Source organism: Eptatretus burgeri, chromosome 9 (genome assembly GCF_056783735.1).
Source record: "Eptatretus burgeri isolate ZD-2024b chromosome 9, Ebu_testis_v1, whole genome shotgun sequence".
Lineage (NCBI taxonomy): Eukaryota > Metazoa > Chordata > Myxini > Myxiniformes > Myxinidae > Eptatretus > Eptatretus burgeri.
In genome coordinates this window covers 35,792,921-35,811,094 of record NC_140969.1, presented here as the reverse complement: position 1 = coordinate 35,811,094, position 18,174 = coordinate 35,792,921, and the positions used below count along the sequence as shown (strand labels likewise).

Below are 18,174 nucleotides of genomic sequence, written 5' to 3'. Positions count from 1 at the left end.
ATTCCATTATTACTCACTGTTCCACCCTCTTTACTATCTCCTTTGTCACCATCTTCATTTTCAAACCATGCATTAAAGCAAGAAAAACATGATTTGAGGCATTGGTTGGTAACACGACAAAGACAAATTCTCTGAAATGTTATTAATCTACAAAGATTACTCAGCCTTTTGCAAACAAAACTCAAAGTAAAATTTGAAAATCTCTCTTCCATCAGGAATAAAATACAAATCGATGACCGCCATAGTCTTCATTACCTTGTCATATTTTGATGGGATTACGGGCTCCAGGTGCTCGCAGGCCACACTGACAACCTTGTCACTCTCAGGTAAATAAACCGAACACATTCCACCCTGCCAAGGAAATGTTAAAGAACAACAAACCTCAGCACTACGTAAACTAACAATGTATGGTCATGTATGACAAAGTATTACCTTGAAATATCGGATTGCATGAGGAAGGTTGAAGTTTTTTTTCAATTTTATTTTTAGAAGAACATTTTACTGTTTGATAATCTGTTTGGCTAGGGACCCGCAGTCTTACTGAGATGCTGCGAATGACACCAGTGTGTCCTGCAAGCTGTCCATCGGGTGTTGACTCCCTCACGGTGACCATCACGTCAATGGTGTGCCATTCAGCAGCACTGGTGTCCATAGCTGCACCAGGGGTCAGAGGATTGAAACCACTCGGAGATCCAGTACCAGGGGTCATCGGACTGTATCCCAAAGGGCTGGGGCTTGGGCTTGACTAAAATGAAGGAATAAATAAAAAAGGGAGCACAGGTAAATAACAAACTCCTCTAAAATATGATGTTATTATATATATACATACATACAAGTCTGAAGACGACAATGGTTCATGAACGGTATTTGACGATGTAGATTGTTTTAGAAGTCAAGGATGAGACAATGTGATAATGTTTGACCAAGTTATAAAAATGATCAACATGATGTGGTACGAGTGACAGGTTATGAGCTGCAAAATGTCGAAAACCCGGTTTCGTTCAACAACTTTCAAAATTTGACCTTTGCATAACCTTTAAAGGTCACAAAACAATGTTGTGGACAATAAAATAAGGAAACAGGATACGTGCTATAGCTTATTGGAGTTAGTTCGTCAAAGAAGGTCGAAAACGCGGTTCGATTCCCACAACTTTGAAAATTTGACCTTTGTGAACTTTAAAGGTCAAAGGTCAAGGATGATGACCTTTGGTGCAAAACTTCCGATGGAACATTCCAGGAACAATATAACGTCATATAGGCTATATGGCATTTCGCACTCCTCGGATTATCCACACTTTGATGAAATCAGCGTAAAAACAAACTTGAAGGGGGCGTCACGGGCAAGGTGTTCGAGATAGAGCAAAATGGTTTGAAGACTTTAGGTGGGGAATGACCTCAAGATTATGCATAAAAATATTGTCATCCCAGCTCTCAAAGTTTGGGTGGTCGTATGATTTTTATGTCAAAATTCGAAATTTTCTAAGTTCGTGACCTTGTGACCTTGACCTTGTGATGAAAATGAAAAATCGAGCTCCGTGGGGCTATGCAGGTGCCATTGGGTGAACCAAACACCAAAACCCCTGCCAGATTCGACAACCCCCTCGGAGAAGATGGATTTTTATGTCAAAATTGCAATTTTCTAAGTTTGTGACCTTATGACCTTGACCTTGGGACGAAAATGAAAAATCGAGCTCCGTGGGGCAATGCAGGTGCCATTGGGCTAACCAAATACCGAAACCCCTGCCAGATTCGACAAACCCCCCAAGGAGAAGATGCAAATTGAAATCGGCTACCCCCTAAAAACACAATTCGCAATTTTCTAAGTTCGTGACCTTGTGACCTTGACCTTGGGACGAAAATGAAAAATCGAGCTCCGTGGGGCTATGCAGGTGCCATTGGGCTAACCAAATACCGAAACCCCAGCCAGATTTGACAAACCCCGAGGAGAAGGTGGATTTTTACGTCAAAATTCGCAATTTTCTAAGTTCGTGACCTTGTGACCTTGACCTTGTGACGAAAAAAAAAAAAATCGAGCTCCGTGGGGCTATGCAGGTGCCAATGGGCTAACCAAATACCGAAACCCCTGTCAGATTCGACAAACCCCCGAGGAGAAGATGTAAATTGAAATCGGCTACCCCCTAAAAACACGTTTTTTTGGGCGTGGCTCCACCCATAATGGGCGCACCACGCCCATTCTCAGGAAAACACAACTAGATCATGATATAAACCTCCCACCAAAATTTTATCAGGATCGGATCAAAACCCACGGAGCTATGCTTGGGACATACAGACAGACATACAGACACACAGACAGACAAGCTGGTAGGCGGACATGGGTAGTCAATTACCCAATAGAACCTGACGCGATGGGCCCGTTCGATGGGGGAATGACCTGAGGATTAAGCACAAGAAAATTCATGATTCTCGCTTCAAGGGTTAATGCTGCAGATTGTTTTTTTGTTAAAATATCCCCACATTTAGAGGTTTTTCGGCCGTTCCTGGTCAATGGAGCGGTCCATAGCAACAGTTCTTTCTCACACATAACTCGGACATACCATGAACCTACCATACCAGTTTTTTCATGTATATCTGACTCATAGTCTCTGAGACATAACGAACTTCGTTTTTTTATTGTTTTCGACCAGGGTTCATTCAAAGTCTATCTTCTCCGACAGTTTTCATAGGATCCGGCTGGAAATTTTTGACAATATGGCTGAATGTACTGCCTACAGTCACTCGTGGCCCGATTTTTGAAAAAATAAATTTTTTATGATTTTTCAAAAAATTCAAAGTCCCGTTGCTCGGCAACAGTGGTGTCCATAGCAAAGGTTCTTATTTGCACACAAATAGGTCATGGTATGAACCCACCAACCAAGTTTCATCGAAATCGCCATTGTATTAACGGAGCACTGGACCAAACAGAGGGACAGACAGACAGACAGCCAAATATATCGACGGAAAAACATGCTCTGCTGCTTTTGCTCACCCTCCATTTTATTCACCCTCTCATTTGCTCAAGGTCACCTGCCATCTGCTTGGAAATTAGCAAACATTACCGCTCTGCATAAAAAAAGGTGCAAAAACTGATCGTTGCAACTACAGACCAATCGGCCTGCTCCCAGTCATCAGCAAGGTCATAGAATCCATCATTGATTCTGACATCAAATCCTTCATCTTCTCAAATGGCTTGATTTCCAATCATCAGTTTGGATTTAAACCAGGTCACTCTACCCTGTACATGCTACTTCTGCTTTCCCAACAATGGATGGAGGTCCTCAATGCCAAACATGAGATCAGAGCCATCTCTCCAGACATATCACGAACTTTCGATACAGTCTTGCATTGCACACTGCTCACCAAACTCTTCTTATGGTATCCAAGGCCATCTCCACTAATGGCTCGCAGACTTCCTCTCCTGTCGCAGTCAACACGTAGCACTTCGTGGAATTCTTTCATCTCTTCCCGTCCAGGCTGGAGTACATCAAAGGCAGTGTTCTTGTCCCTGTGCTTTTTCTGTTTTTTATCAATGATCTCTCCGACTCTTTGGAAAATCCTCTTTACCTCTTTGCTGATGACTCCACCCTCTGACGTACCATCTCTCGTCCCTCTGATCGGCAGGCAGCAGCCTCTCCACTCTTTGTAGAGCTCGATAAAAATCACACCCTCACCATCCATCCATCCATCGGAACCATACTCTGTGCAGAGCATTGGTGCTGCCTCAAAAGTCTCCTTGGCTAATGGGCACAATCCTGGTCAGGTCGCCACGCCGACACAGGATACTAGCAAGCTGGCACTTATTTTGCTGACCTCAGAAGGATGACAGGCAGTCAACCCCACCTAGTATTAATTCAACAGCCAAGTGGGATTTGAACTCAGGATCCTAGGATCCCAAGCCCACCACAAGACCCCTGAAACCCTTTTTACATTCTATACCCACCAAATTCCTTGAACCTTGAGATCTTTAGACCTCCTGAAGTCCATTTCGACCCCTGAGACTTGAACACCCTTTATACCCCTTACATCCTTAGACAGATTAGAATGCTTGAACCATTGACCATTTAGAGCTTTAGACCATATGGACCTTTTTAGACTCCTTTTTACATGCTTGAGAGATGAGACCTTTTTGACCCCTGAGATGCTAACTACTGATGGAATGTACCATTTCGACCTTTCGACTATCTCGAACCTTTTAAGCACACATCACGCAAACATCTCGAGTCTTCTTGAAAAACATAGATTATACTTTTTCTCAGCAAGTAATGCTCAAACTTGACCCACCTCGGGGGTGGGTACTCTGCAAGTACTGTATATAAAACTGGATAACACGGGTGGACGGTGAACCCTCATTGAGGTAGTCTTGCTCGACCCCTGTGAGTATGTCTATTTATTATGAATTGTTTAAAGGTGGGTTGGACCATGATTATGTCTATTAATTACTTATTATTGGACCTTGGCTAGCAATATAAATTATGTCTATTAATTACGGACTATTGGAACATACCTCTTCAACATGTAGACTTTTGGAACCCGAACACCTTTCAACCCCCCCCCCCACCCCCCACGACATTTTAGACCCTTTAGAACCCTCACCATGTCTCTCTTGAAGGACTGTCTTGAACCACCCCCCCCATCTACTTTCTCAACAATCCCCTTGAAGAAGTCCTTTCATTCAAGCTTTTGGGTCTCACTATCTGCAATGCTCTTTCCTGGGAAAGCCACATTTCCCAATTGGCCTCCAAAAGCCAATCGCTGACTGGGCATCCTAACCACTTACAAAGCTTTCATCCATAGTCTGATGGAGTATGTTCTTCCCTCTGGAGTGGTGCTCCTGCCTCACACCTCACTTGACTTCACACTGGAAACCAAGGCTTATCTCCTGCGATGAAGCCGAGTCTTTGGGTCTCCCACTCTCACTGGAGGCAAGTCGGTGGTCTGTCTTCTACAGTCTCCTCTCTGGCCTCCCCCCTGCCCCCACTCTCTCTGTGATCTGTCCCCCCCTATATTTCCTCAAGGAGATCAAGATCCGCTAAAAGCCCTCTTCTGGTGAAGCTGCCAAACTCAAGAATCACTGCTCACCTTCACCCTTTCATTCCTCTTTTTTCCCACCTCTGGAACAAACTCCCATTCTCTCTTCAATCCCACTCCTCCCTCCAAGTCTTCAAAACAGCTGTTCACCACCACCTTATATCTTCCCCCATCCAAAATCTTGATCTTTATTACCCCCGTTAATCCATCCCAAACCCACCTCCTTCAAATTCCCTGCTTTCCTTCCTGAAAGTCCCTGTAGTACCATCTTGTTTACCCTGTGTACCCCACCCCATCCCTCTCCCTTCCACTGATATCCGATTGTCTTTGTTCCCCACTATTTTGTCCTCCCCCCACCCCCTCCTCCCTCGCCTCGTCTCCTGCCTTGTTATATGTTTCTGTGTATTAAGTCTTACACGAGCCTCGACTTGGTAGACAAAATTAAATAATATGCCCCGATATATATATATATATATATATATATATATATATATATATATATATATATATATATATATATATATACACACATATATATATATATATATACACATATATATATCGGGCGTATAACAAGAGTGCAAGTGAGCACAATATACGCCCGAACAAGAAGGAATATACAGAATTGTGCTACTACATGGAAAACAGCATCTTGGTTGCCATGGCAACCACTTTAGATGACGAACGTATGTCACGACATACCGTCTCCACAGTCTGTACCTTTGTACCAAATATGAAACGTGAAAGTTGAAAACTTTGGGAGTTGGAGTGCAGACAGGAACAGACGGACGGATGACCGGTATCACATAATACGCCCCGATATATATATATATATATATATATATATATATATATATATATATATATATATATATATATATATATATATATATATATATATATATATATATATATATCGGGCGTATAAAAACCGGTCCACCAAGTTTCAGCCGAATACGTCCATAACTTTTTGAAACAGACAGACAGACAAAGGAGGAGGAAAATATAACATCCGTCCACTTTCGTTGGTGGAGGTAATAAAATCTGACATTCCCCTGACATCAATTTTATGTTCACACACTACAAAATTAAGTTTCATCCATTTGGGCCACAGTTGGTGAAATGACAACACAGTTAAATGTAACCGGCATGCAAGCTGTAATCAAATTGTCTGGTGCAATGAAGAACGTCTCTTTTTTATTTTCTCTTCATTTTACTCTCGTAGTAAATTGTTTTTTTCTCCAAAAGTCAAAAATGCTATTCACAAAATATTTCTAAAGTATCAACCACATAGATAACAGTCTTGGCAATAGCTTGCTCCTCAAAAATCGTGCGTTCCCCCATGACCAAAAAGTAGGAATAAAAAAAATCATCGGAGATCAACCATTCAGCTTTATGATGGTCATGAACTATTACCTCGAGGCTTTTTCATGAATTGCAAGGCTATTTCAACAACTATAAATCGATAGTCTCGATTAATTAATTGCAAGATCTGAGCAGACGACAAAAAGGTTTGTTGTTGCAGCTGGCTTAATTTCTGCAACACACTGTGGCTCTTGGAGACAGGACATGCACCTGCTTGGCAACACTGTGGGAATATCATGTTGTGAAGAACCTTTGGACGAACTTGTGACTTTGGTTACTCAATGCACACGAACCATGAACAGATTTTCTCTTACAATGAAAAAAAGCTGGCTATATTATTTTACATGCAAAGCAAGTTCTCTTTTCAAAAAGTGGTTTGGTAAAAAATATATTCCACGCTCTTTCAACAATTAAATACAGCAGCAGTGTCAAAAACAAAACAAAACAAAACAAAACAAGAAAACCGGTGCTAGGATGACATACAACAGATGGAGAAATCATGGTACCTGATAGGTCATCGGGGAAGGTGTGGGGTGGAAACTGGCAGGAGAGTTTGTATTGTGATAGCCGACTGGGCTGGGTGCAGGGTGAAAGTTTTGGGGGCTCGGCGTCGGGAGGTAGGAACCCTGAGGGGAGGGGGTTGGATATGGCGAGTACTGATCTGTGTTGTACCTAAGGGAAGATAAAAATTAAATGTCAGTTGAAAATGCCTTACCCCTTAACCAACAAAATAAGAAAAACTAGAAGGGCACTCTTCGACGTCGCAACGTCGCCAGATATGCCTCCACCCACATTATTACTTCATTATAAATACTTGTACCAAGTTTGATTGAAATCCCTGAACCCAGGTTAAGAATATTAAATAATTCTGGCCGCCAGACCATGAATCCTATCAGGTTGAAATTGAAAACACATTCCCTCCGCATCACTACTAGAACATAATTGTGATGTTTCGTGTCAATTGATGAAGCGGTGCAAGAGAAATAATTTTTCAAAGATTTTCGTTCAATCCAACATGGCTCCCAGACCATGTGACATAAATTATTTGTGAACAACCTGGTATCCCCAAGGATTAGGGAACATGTGGGTGAAGTTTCTCTTCGATCTGTCAAGCCGTTCTGGAGAAGAAGATTTTTTTTTTAAGGTCAGGTCAGGTCAGGTATGGGAGCATGTGCCAGAACAGCACGTCGCTGCGTCCACTTTCCGCCGGTACTCCAGGGGCCTCCGTCTGGCCATCCCCCAGGCAGATGCCAGGCCCATCCCCATCTCTTTGAGATGATGGTCAACCTGTTGCAACCATGAGGCACGTGGTCGACCCACTGGCCTCCTCCACTCATGAGACTCCCTCGCTGAGAGAATCTGGTGAGCAGGATCAGAGTCAGGAAAACGAGCCACATGTCCATACAGCCGCAACTGACGCTCACGGACTATGCAGGTAACAAATCTAATCTGAGTCTCTCTCAGCAACCGCTCGTTGGACACAAAATCCGACCAGCGATAGCCAAGGATTCTCCGAAGAGACCTGGTACCAAAGGAATTAAGTCTCCGTCTCAGATCCTTGGTCAGAGTCCAAGTCTCGCACCCATAGAGCAAGACTGGAAGTACCAAGGACCTGAAGACTCGGACTTTCGTCCTCCCGCACAGGTACCGGCAGCGCCACACCCCATGATCCAGTGAATCCATGACTCCCCAGGCCCGACCCAGACGTCTATTGACCTCTGACTCGCAGCCAGCAGAGACATGAATATCACTGCCAAGGTAAGTGAATCTCTCCACGACCTCAACATCCTCACCACAAACAGACACAGACAGGACAGCAGCATCCAAGATGTCACCGAAAGCCTGGATCTTAGTTTTGACCCAAGAAACCCGTAATCCCAACGGCTCCGACTCCTCATTCAGCACCTCGAGGGCCCCCAAGAGGATGTCTAAAGTCTCCGCAAAGATGACTGCATCATCTGCAAAGTCAAGGTCCGAGATCTTGACATTCCCAAATGACGCACCGCAACTTGATCTCTCCAACATCCTCCCTAGAATCCAGTCCATACAAGTGCTGAAAAGTGTGGGGGCAAGTACACATCCCTGACGAACTCCAGTAACAACTGGAAATAAGTCAGAGATGGTACCACCACACTTCACAGCACTCTCAGTACCAGAGTAGAGTTCAGACATCAGATCGTTCAGTTTTGGTGGCACCCCACGAAGACCAAGAATCCTCCAGAGGACATCCCGATTCACTGAATCGAACGCTTTACAGAGATCAACATAGGCTGCAAGCAGCCCCTGCCGAAACTCTCGTCTGCGTTCGGTGAGGACACGAAGTGCAAGGATACGGTCAATCGTTGACCTCTTTGGTGTAAAGCCTGACTGCTCTGGACGCTGGTGCTCAAGCAGATGGTGGCGAACCCTATCGAGAATTATCCGAGCAAAGACCTTGCCCGGCACTGAGAGCAGCGTCACCCCTCGGTAGTTGTTGCAGTCTTGGCGATCACCCTTCCCTTTCCAGAGAGGGACAACAAGGCCCCTCTTCCAGTCAGTTGGGATGATGCCTGTGTTCCAGGCAGAGCACAAAACTGCATGCAACGACACGAGTGCAGCATTTCCACCAGCCTTGAGAAGTTCGGCATGGATGCCACAGATCCCTGGAGCTTTTCCCCGTTTCAACTGGTTCACCGCAGCCCGTGTTTCCACAAGTGTAGGTGGACCACAGTTGATTCGAGGGTCAGCAACAGGGATTGTAACACCCTTGACGTCCAACTCGACAGTTGGGGGATCAGCCTGGTACAACCGCTCAAAGTAACCGGCCCAGCGGGCCTTCACTTCAGACTCCTCTGTCAAGAGCCTACCACTCTCTGCTCGAACTGTAGTGCTCCGAGGGATGGGCTTGGATGAACGTAATGCGCGAATTCCCCTGTAAGCGGGACGAGAATCACCTGTCCACAGGTGATGCTCTACCCCCTCACAGATTCCTCGCACATAGGCCTCCTTGTCCACCCTCAGTGCACGTACAGTTTTACGCCTCAGCTCCCTGAACAGCTCAGCTCTGCCATTCAGCCTGGCCCTGCGACTCTGGTCAATGGTATCCAGTGTCCCTTGAGAGACAAAATTCTTCTTTGCCCTGCGGTGAGCTCCAAGGCATCCACCGGCAACATCAAGGACGGTGGTCTTGAAGGCGCTCCACAACTCTTCAGGACCCCCCAAAGCACCCAGACCTCCCAAGTGTCCACTCAGCCTGTTCGCAAACTCCTCAGCTACTCTCTCATCCCTGAGCTTGGCAACATCCAGCCTCGGCTGGGATGGTACCATTCTCCCAGATTTAAGCTGCAACGTCAGAGTTGCTACAACAAGCCTGTGGTTGAGTTTTGAGGAATTGAGCACTATGGAAGACCCTGCAGTTTGAGATCATCCTCCAGCGACCATCAACAAGCACATGGTAATTCTCCTTTGCCACACCACCAACGTTGGAATCCCAAGTCCAGCGATGAGCCTGTGGGTGCTGAAACCATGAACCAGCCACCTTCACTCCATGACTTCTTGCAAAATTAAGGAACTTTGTGCTATTCTGGTTCACATTTCCAGACCCATCGAGACCAACACATGTCTCATGCACATCGCTATCAGTTCCAGTCGATGCATTGAAATCCCCCAAGACTAGAAGTGTATCTCGTCTGGGGCACTGATCAACCACAGACTCGAGTGTGGCGTAGAATGCATCCTTCACGGTGAGATCACTCGCCTCAGTCGGAGCATAAACAGAGACCAGGGAAATGACACCTAAGGAGTGACGAATCCTTAATCTCATAATACGCTCGTTGACCGGTGTTACCTCAATTATCATTGGGGTCAGCTTATTGGACACAGCTACAGCAACTCCTTGGGTATGGTAACCATCAGAGCGACCAGACCAATAGTAGGTGTAACCACCCACCATTATCTCGCCGCAATCCGGTCTCCGAACCTCAGAGAGAGCTGCAATCCCGATGTCCAAACGCTTGAGCTCAGATGATAACAGAGACAGGTGATCATCCTCTTTTAGGGATAGGACATTCCAGGCACCCACCCGAAGGGACCGCCTCAGGTTAACCCAAGGAGACCACCGTCTGGTGGACGACACCTCAGCACCACTCCGACACACTCTCCCGCAATCTGACCCAGGGATGTTACCCCGTGGTTTCCCTCCTATCAAAGATTGGGGGTCCCGAAGGCTTTGCCCCAATCCCGTCATCCGGTGAGCTGCCCTGCGAAGGGAAGCTGCACAGGAGGTACTCCTACGGAGTGGGTTTTCAGATTTTTTTGCGTTTTTGCGTTTTGCGGAATGAAGGGTTTTACGGTGGCCGGAGTGCAAATCCTGCCACCAACCTCCTAATAAGAAGTGACCCAACGACAGGAGGACGTCCGCAGACACAGTTGGGCACTAGATATGGATGGCCGTTGGCTCACAAGGAGCTCCTCCACCCTTTGACAGGTTTTGTTTTTAATCCTGCTGGGTGTCCATATCCAAACACCCTCCTCACCAGAAAACCTGGTGGGGGAGACGGTTTAGTCGCCGACAACCCGACCATGGAACAGGTTAGTACAGGTTTACATGGTACCTGTAGCAGGTCACAGATTGAACCTGACCTGACAAAAAGGGTTTTTTTAAGGGTTTGAGGTTAAATCCAATATGGCTGCCAAACCATATGACCTATGATGTCATAGTTTGAGAACTTTTTCTTCCTCATGGATATGCAATCATACATGTATAGTTTCGCCTCGATCTGTTCAGCCCTTTCGGAGAAGAAGATTTTTTAAGGTTTCTGTTAAAAAGAATATGGCTGCCGAACCAGGTGACCAATGACGTAAACAATTTTTTCCCCCAATTACAATTTAGCCCTGGATGACCCTCAAAAATTTTCATACTGATCGGATAAAGCGTTTGACATATGCAATGACGTCATAACAAACCCACCAATGACATCAAAAAAAATCCCACTCGTTTCCTATGAGGGGTACTTCACATGTGCCAAGTTTAAATTTTTTTTCCATGAAGCAGCTTTGGAGACACAGAGGTCCAAAGTTTTTTTTCCCCTTTTTTCCAACATGGCTGCTACAACACGTGACCTATGACTTCATAATTATCATAAAAACATTCTACGTGAGTATTCGCGCCGATGGTGAAAATGTCATTCGGATAAGCAGTTGCAGAGTAAACAGAGAAAATTAGCATGGATGGACATAGGTACGGACAACCCGAAAACGTAATGTCACCGGCGACTTCATCACCGGAGGCATAAAAAAAAAAGGTTCGCCTTGCTTACTCGTTGGCCGGCAAACAGTAGCTGCACACTGAATGCACAACTGAACTCACATTGCAGGTGTCCCAGGGGTCTGTGGGTTGTACTGTGCGTTGGCTTGTGGTGATGGCACATCTGCATAGCCTGGGGTCTGCGGGGTGGATTGGGGTCCGTACGCTTGTGGCGATGGCAAAGGATCATCAAAACCATATTCAAATTCATCGTCTGTGCGGCTGGAAGGATATTAAACAAAACCGTATAAGTGTTATCAGATTGTCCAAAGAAAAAGCAGTAAAATTAAATGAAAAAGGACAATCAGTGGAATGCTACAATATCAATGAGGATTAAACTGAACAAATAGGTACTTTGGAGTGTTTGTGTTGCTTGGATCCCAAGCTCCACTTTGGCTGGGTGTGCGGCTGCCGTCATGGACAGGCGTCTGAGAACCATAATGAGGTGTTCGGCTTCCTGGAAGGAAAAATAAAAAAGAGAGGAGGGGTTGGGGAGGGGGTGAGGTATTGGAAAGAAATGGAGATTATGAACTGGTAAATCAAAACAAAGAAAAACTAGAGGGGCACTTGGTAAAGCGCATACCTCCGCCACGTAATGCCTGATCTACGAGAACAGATCGGGCCCAATACATGTTTGAAATATAATGCTCTACAGTACGATACTGTTTTTGGCTCGATCTCTCAATGGAGAAGAATCACTTAAAAAAATCAAATAATTCAAGAGTCCAGATCCAGATTGGGATCTTCACCAAAATGGAATCAATTTGTCATGGTCACAAACCCAACCTGTTCACCAAGTTTCATCCGAATCCATCAACAACTTTTTCAGATATCGTACCACATATAATTTTTGGCCCCGTCTCGCAATGGTGAAGAACCACTTAAAACATTACCGCTCGGCATAAAAAAGTGCAAAAACATATCCCTGCAACTACAAACCAATCACCCATCTCCCAATCATCAGCAAGGTTATGGAATCCATCATCACTTCGGACATTAAATCCTTCCTCCTCTCCAATGGCTTGATTTCCGATGAGGTCATTATACCCTGGTTATGCCGTTTCTACTCTCCCAACAATGGATGGATATCTTTAATGCCAGACATGAAATCAGAGCCATATCCCAAGACATATCGCATGCTTTCGATATGGTCTGGCACCCTTCCCTACTCACTAAACTCTCTTCCTGTGGTATCCAAGACAATCTCCACTCATGGCACACAGACTTCCTCTCCTGTCGCAGCCAACACATGGCCCTAAATGGAGTTATTTCATCCCCTCTTCCTGTCCAGACTGGAGTTCCTCAAGACAGCGTTCTAGACCCTGTTCAATTTCTGGTTTTCATCAATGATCTCTCTGACCCTCTGGAAAATCCTCTTTATCTTTTCACTGATGACTCCACCCTCTGCTATACCATCTTTCATCCCTCAGGTTGGCAATCAGCAGCTTCTTCACTCTCTGCAGATCTGGATAAAAATCACAAACTCATCCAACACGTGGAACATGTCTTTCAACCCTGACAAATCTCACACTCTCACGATGACTCTCTGAAAGGACCGTCTGGACCCCACCTCCCTCCCCCCATGAACTTTCTCAACAATCCTCTTGAAGAAGTCCTTGCATTCAAGCTTCTGGGTCTCACTCTCTGCCATGATCTTTCCTGGGAAAGCCACATTTCCAAGCTGGCTTCCAAAGCCAGTCACAGACTGGGCATCCTCCACCGTGCAAAGTACTGGGCAAGTCTGTGCAAACTCTCTTCAATCCCACTCTTCCCTCCAGGTCTTCAAAACATCTTCTCATCACCATCTCTTATCTTCCCCCATCCAAAACCACGATCTTTTCATCAATGATCAATGATCTCTCAGAATCCACCCCAAAAAAAAATCCACCCCAAACCCACCTCCTTCAAATTCCCTTTCCTTTCTGAAAGTCCCTGTAGTGTCCATCTTGTTTACCCTGTGTACCCCACCCTATCCCTGTCCCTTCCACAGATATCCTCATGTCTCTGTTCCCCACTGTTTTTTTTCCTTCCCTCTCCCGCCCCTCTTGTCTCCTGCTCCTCTTGTACATTTTGCGCGTTAGCTCTCATATGAGCCTCGAGAGTGTGTACAAAAAAAAATAAAAAACAGTTCTCCAGCCGGATCCAGATCTTCACCAAAATGTAATCCATTCGTCCTTGTCGCACACATAACCTGCCCACCAAATTTCATCTGGATCCGTCCACAACTTTTTGAGATACCCTACCCACAGACAGACAGAGAGGGGTGAAAACATAACGTCCTTCACCTTCGGTGGCGGAGGGGAAAAAAAAATCACACCTCATTCTTCAATTTGACAAAGGAAGTGGGAGATGAAAGATCAAATACATATGAGAGGCCTTCAAAAATACATTTTAATTTGCATAGTTTTTTCTGCCAACTATCCTGTCATCCAATCACTGAATTCATAACTAAGTTGTGATGTCGACGACATCACAAAGACATATGAGGGTGTTAAGTTTTCCAGGCATGTGGGAGCAGTCATGCTAGATGGGTCAGGAAAGTACCTTTTTCCTATGAGGCCTGACCCAAGATGACTGTTCCAGGCTTGATAATTAATAATTTGTCGAGGAAAAAGTAAGCACATATGACCTCTCATATAGCTGCATTCCGAAAAAAAAAATATATATATATATATAAGTAAAAAAATGAGAATCACAGTGAGAGTACAATTTAGATAAAGAGGATCCAAAGAAGAGTCATCAGTTCATCTGGCAGACACAAGCACAACGGAGCACAACTGGTCACATACAGGCTCAGTGTTGTTGGTGGTTGATGACATTTTCTGTCTCTCTTCACCTCGCTATTGTTTGACTGCACTATATTAAATGTTGCCGTGCTCTCAATGTTCTTTCACAGACCCATTCCACCAACATGGACAAAGTCGATGTCGCAAGGCCTCCTTCAACATTTCAATGAGACTGTGCCACCACTGCGCCACTTTGTGTGCTCTGAAGGCCTTCGGGACACTTCTGCCCAAGCTCACTTTGCCTCTGCGTGATGCTGAAACGTCCAGGACACGTTCGGTGTGCCAAAGAATAATCTTGTGCCACTGCGGCTTTGAAATTAGCCATACTGTTGGATGCCATACTGATGTATTCACGGGTCATAAAGTGCAACCTGCTTCAACATTCTTGCTTCGCATATTCACGTTCTTTAAAAAGATACCACTTCAGGACTGGTCACCTATATCCACCTCAGAAATTGGAAATCAGCCAACATCACAGCATTACAAAAAAGGTGCAAAAACGGACCCCCTTAACTCCAGCCCAATTAGCTTACTGTACTTCCAATCATCAGCAAGGTCATGGAATTTTCATTCTATCCAATAATCAGCAATAATTATCGTTGGAATCCATCATCGCAGTTGACATAAAATCATTCTTTTCCTCTAACAGCCTCATCTGAGATAGTCAATTCAGATTCAGACCTGGACACTCAACCATGGGCATGTTGCTTCTCCTCTCCCAACAATGAATGGAGGCCCTCAATATCAGACATGAAATCAGGGCAGTCTCTCTGGACATATCTCGAGCTTATGATAGTCTGGCATCCTGCCTTGCTCTCCAAACTGTCTGCCGATGGAATCTACGGCCAACTCCACTCTTCTAATACTGACTTCCTCCCCTCTTGTAGTCAAACTGTGGCTCTCAACAGAACCCTTTCCTCTCCTCTCCGTCAGGGCCCGGAGTACACCAAGGCAGTGTTTTGGGCTTCCATCTTATTCCTAAACTTCATCAATGATTTTACTGACTCTGGAAAATCCTCTTTATCTCTTTGCCGATGACTCCACTCTCTGCCATGACATCTGTCATCCTTCTGACAAACAGGAGCATCTTCTTCCCTTTTCTCAGACCTTGACAAAAATCACAAACTGGTCAAACAATTTTGCTTATGTATCCATATATTCACTCTTTGCGTTCTCCCTTACCCCTCATTGTTACCTGCACCCTTGTTTGTCCGTCTCTGACTATTTTCTTCCTCCACCCTGCTGTTGGTGTCTCCCCTTGTTATGTTGTGTCCCGAATCACTCTTCCACGAGCAGAGACCATGTCAAATATTTTTTTATTTTTTTTAAACAATGCCCCTATATTCCCGGACCCTGACATTCGCAGCATTTTTCAGGAACGTATCCCTCATGAATAGCGGGGTCCGACAGTATTGAAAAAGGTAATCTCTCCTCTCAAGTATCCATCTGTAATGTCCATCTTGTATACCCAATGTTCCGAGCCCCATCCCTCTCCCTTCCACAGATCTCCTAATGTCGCTGTTCCCCACCGTTTTGTCCTTCCCACTCCCACCTCTCGTCTCATGCCCCCCTTGCTATGCATTGTGTGTTAGCTCTCATACGAGCCTCGAGAAGGGATAAAAAAAAACCAAAAGTGCTTTCACTCCCCTTCTGCTCTCAGGACCTTTCCAATAAGCCTGACTTCTCTCATATTAATCCTTTCACCCCCATTTGATAAAATCAATTTCCCTGTTCCCCTTGCCCTTTCACTGCCCGTTAGCCCATATAATTTGTTTAACAAGGACTCTGTCTCATGGAAGAACTGTCACGCAAATCAGCCACACATGCAGACAGATTGCATGGATGACACAGAACTTCACTTCAAGCAGCCACCGATTGAGAGAGAAGTTACAACTACTGGTGTACTCTGGGTACAAGTGACACCATTTTATGAAGAATTAGAAGCAATGATTATGGTTGAGTACCACTGTGTTACTCATCTGTTTCTGTGGTGAATTTAGGAACCAAATGAAACCACTGAGAAGATTAGAAGAATGTGTTTCCACTTGACTCAATCTGCCATCTGAGTTTGTATCTAAGAAAAAGCTACACTCTTCAGATGTGTCGTTAAAAGAGCAAAAATGATACCCAGATATGTATGTATGACTATAATCGGCACAAATATCAAAATTGGAAAATTAAAAACCACCAAGTGATAAGAAATTTCAAAAGCTTAAAAGTGTGGACGAAACCGAAAGGCTGCGAAAAAAAAAAGAATACTTCCTAATACAGCAAAACTTGATCGTTTCAACAATTTCAAAATTGTACGAGTACCCGTATCATCATAAGTGGACTATAAACACATCCATGAGCCTCATGGGAGAATCAAGAAGTGGTTATCAAGTGGTATATTTGTGTTGAATACAGCCTGGTGTTGGCGCAGTGGTTAGGGAAGCGGCTTGGGATACAAAAGGTCCTGAGTTCAATCCCAGTCGGGCCACTGAATTAATACACCAGGGGGTTGACTCAGCCTGTCATCCTTCCGAGGTCGGCGAAATGAGTACCAGTGTACTGGGCCGGTGTATACCCCGGTTAAAAGTGTGGACCTCAAATATCCGGGGCCTTCGCTCAAACCTTTCAGATCTTTCCATACAGGTTGCCACTGACAAACCAGACATTATCTGCCAAACAGAAACTTTCCTCTCCCAAGACGTGTCTGACTCCCAAGTATCTCTCCCCGGTTACTCCCTCTTACGGTATGACAGACCTGAGCCTCGTCCTGGTGGAGGTGTTGCTCTCTTCATCAAAGACTCTATTCCTCACTCTCCATGCACTGCTCTCACTCCCCCACACCCCCAGGAATACCTCTGGCTTCGGCTTCCCCTCCACTCCCACCTCATGTTTATATGTGTACTGTACCGTCCACCGAACAGTGATGACTCCATCTACACCTCACTATCCGAAAACATGGACCATCTTCTATCTTCTCATCCAAACTCTCTCTTCCTCTTATGTGGTAACTTCAATTGTCATCACGCCAGTTGGCTAGGTGTGGGTACCTCTCTCACCTGCCATGGCACCTCAGCAAAAGCTTTCTGCGACTCATTGGGACTGACTCAATCGGTCAACTTCCCGACCCGGATCTCAACCAATGGTACTCCATCTCTTCTGGATCTGGTTTTGACAAATTTCCCTGACAATATCTGCTGCTCTTCCTTCGCTCCAATTGGTTCTTCTGACCACGTCCTTGTCAAAGTGGACATCTCTCTGGCTGTTATCAGAGAACCACCTCACCGCCGTCGAGTCTGGCATTTCACTCAAGCCGACTGGCAGGGTCTCCGAGCAGCCATCAAACTTACAGACTGGTCTCCTATCACTACTTTCTCAAACATCAACTCATCCTGGGAATTCTTTCAAAGAAACTTGCTCTCCCTCATGCACAGATTTATCCCCTCTCGTGTTCAGTTGTCTTACCCTTCCTCCCGCCCTTGGTTTACTGAAGCTTGTGGCGAGGCAGTTGTCCTGAAACAACTTGCCTTTGCCTCATGGAAAGCAAACCCAACTGAGGGCAATCTCAGTTCTTTCCACAAAGCTCGGAACAAGTGTGTATCTACCCTCAGGAGAGCCAGAAAACAACATCTTTCTCATCTCAAGTCTGAACTCTCAAACCTCTCTCCCTCCTCAAAATCCTGGTGGCGTTTAATCAAATCTGTTTCTGGTGTATGTTCCCCCTCC

The 18,174-nt window shown here is 45.1% G+C and overlaps 1 protein-coding gene across 4 annotated transcripts in view; it reads right to left on the bottom strand.

Annotated features, from left to right (window-relative positions):
* The window catches only part of SUPT5H (SPT5 homolog, DSIF elongation factor subunit), a 131,629-nt gene that overhangs the window by 2,874 nt on the left and 110,581 nt on the right, over nt 1–18,174 (bottom strand). For all 4 annotated transcript variants that reach the window (XM_085894730.1, XM_085894732.1, XM_085894731.1 and 1 more), the window contains 5 exons: nt 12,029–12,131; nt 11,738–11,896; nt 6,897–7,062; nt 542–745; nt 256–351 (listed from right to left, as the gene is read on the bottom strand). In XM_085894730.1, the coding sequence (XP_085750856.1) occupies nt 256–351; nt 542–745; nt 6,897–7,062; nt 11,738–11,896; nt 12,029–12,131 (728 nt within the window). The remainder of the gene's footprint in view (nt 1–255; nt 352–541; nt 746–6,896; nt 7,063–11,737; nt 11,897–12,028; nt 12,132–18,174) is intronic.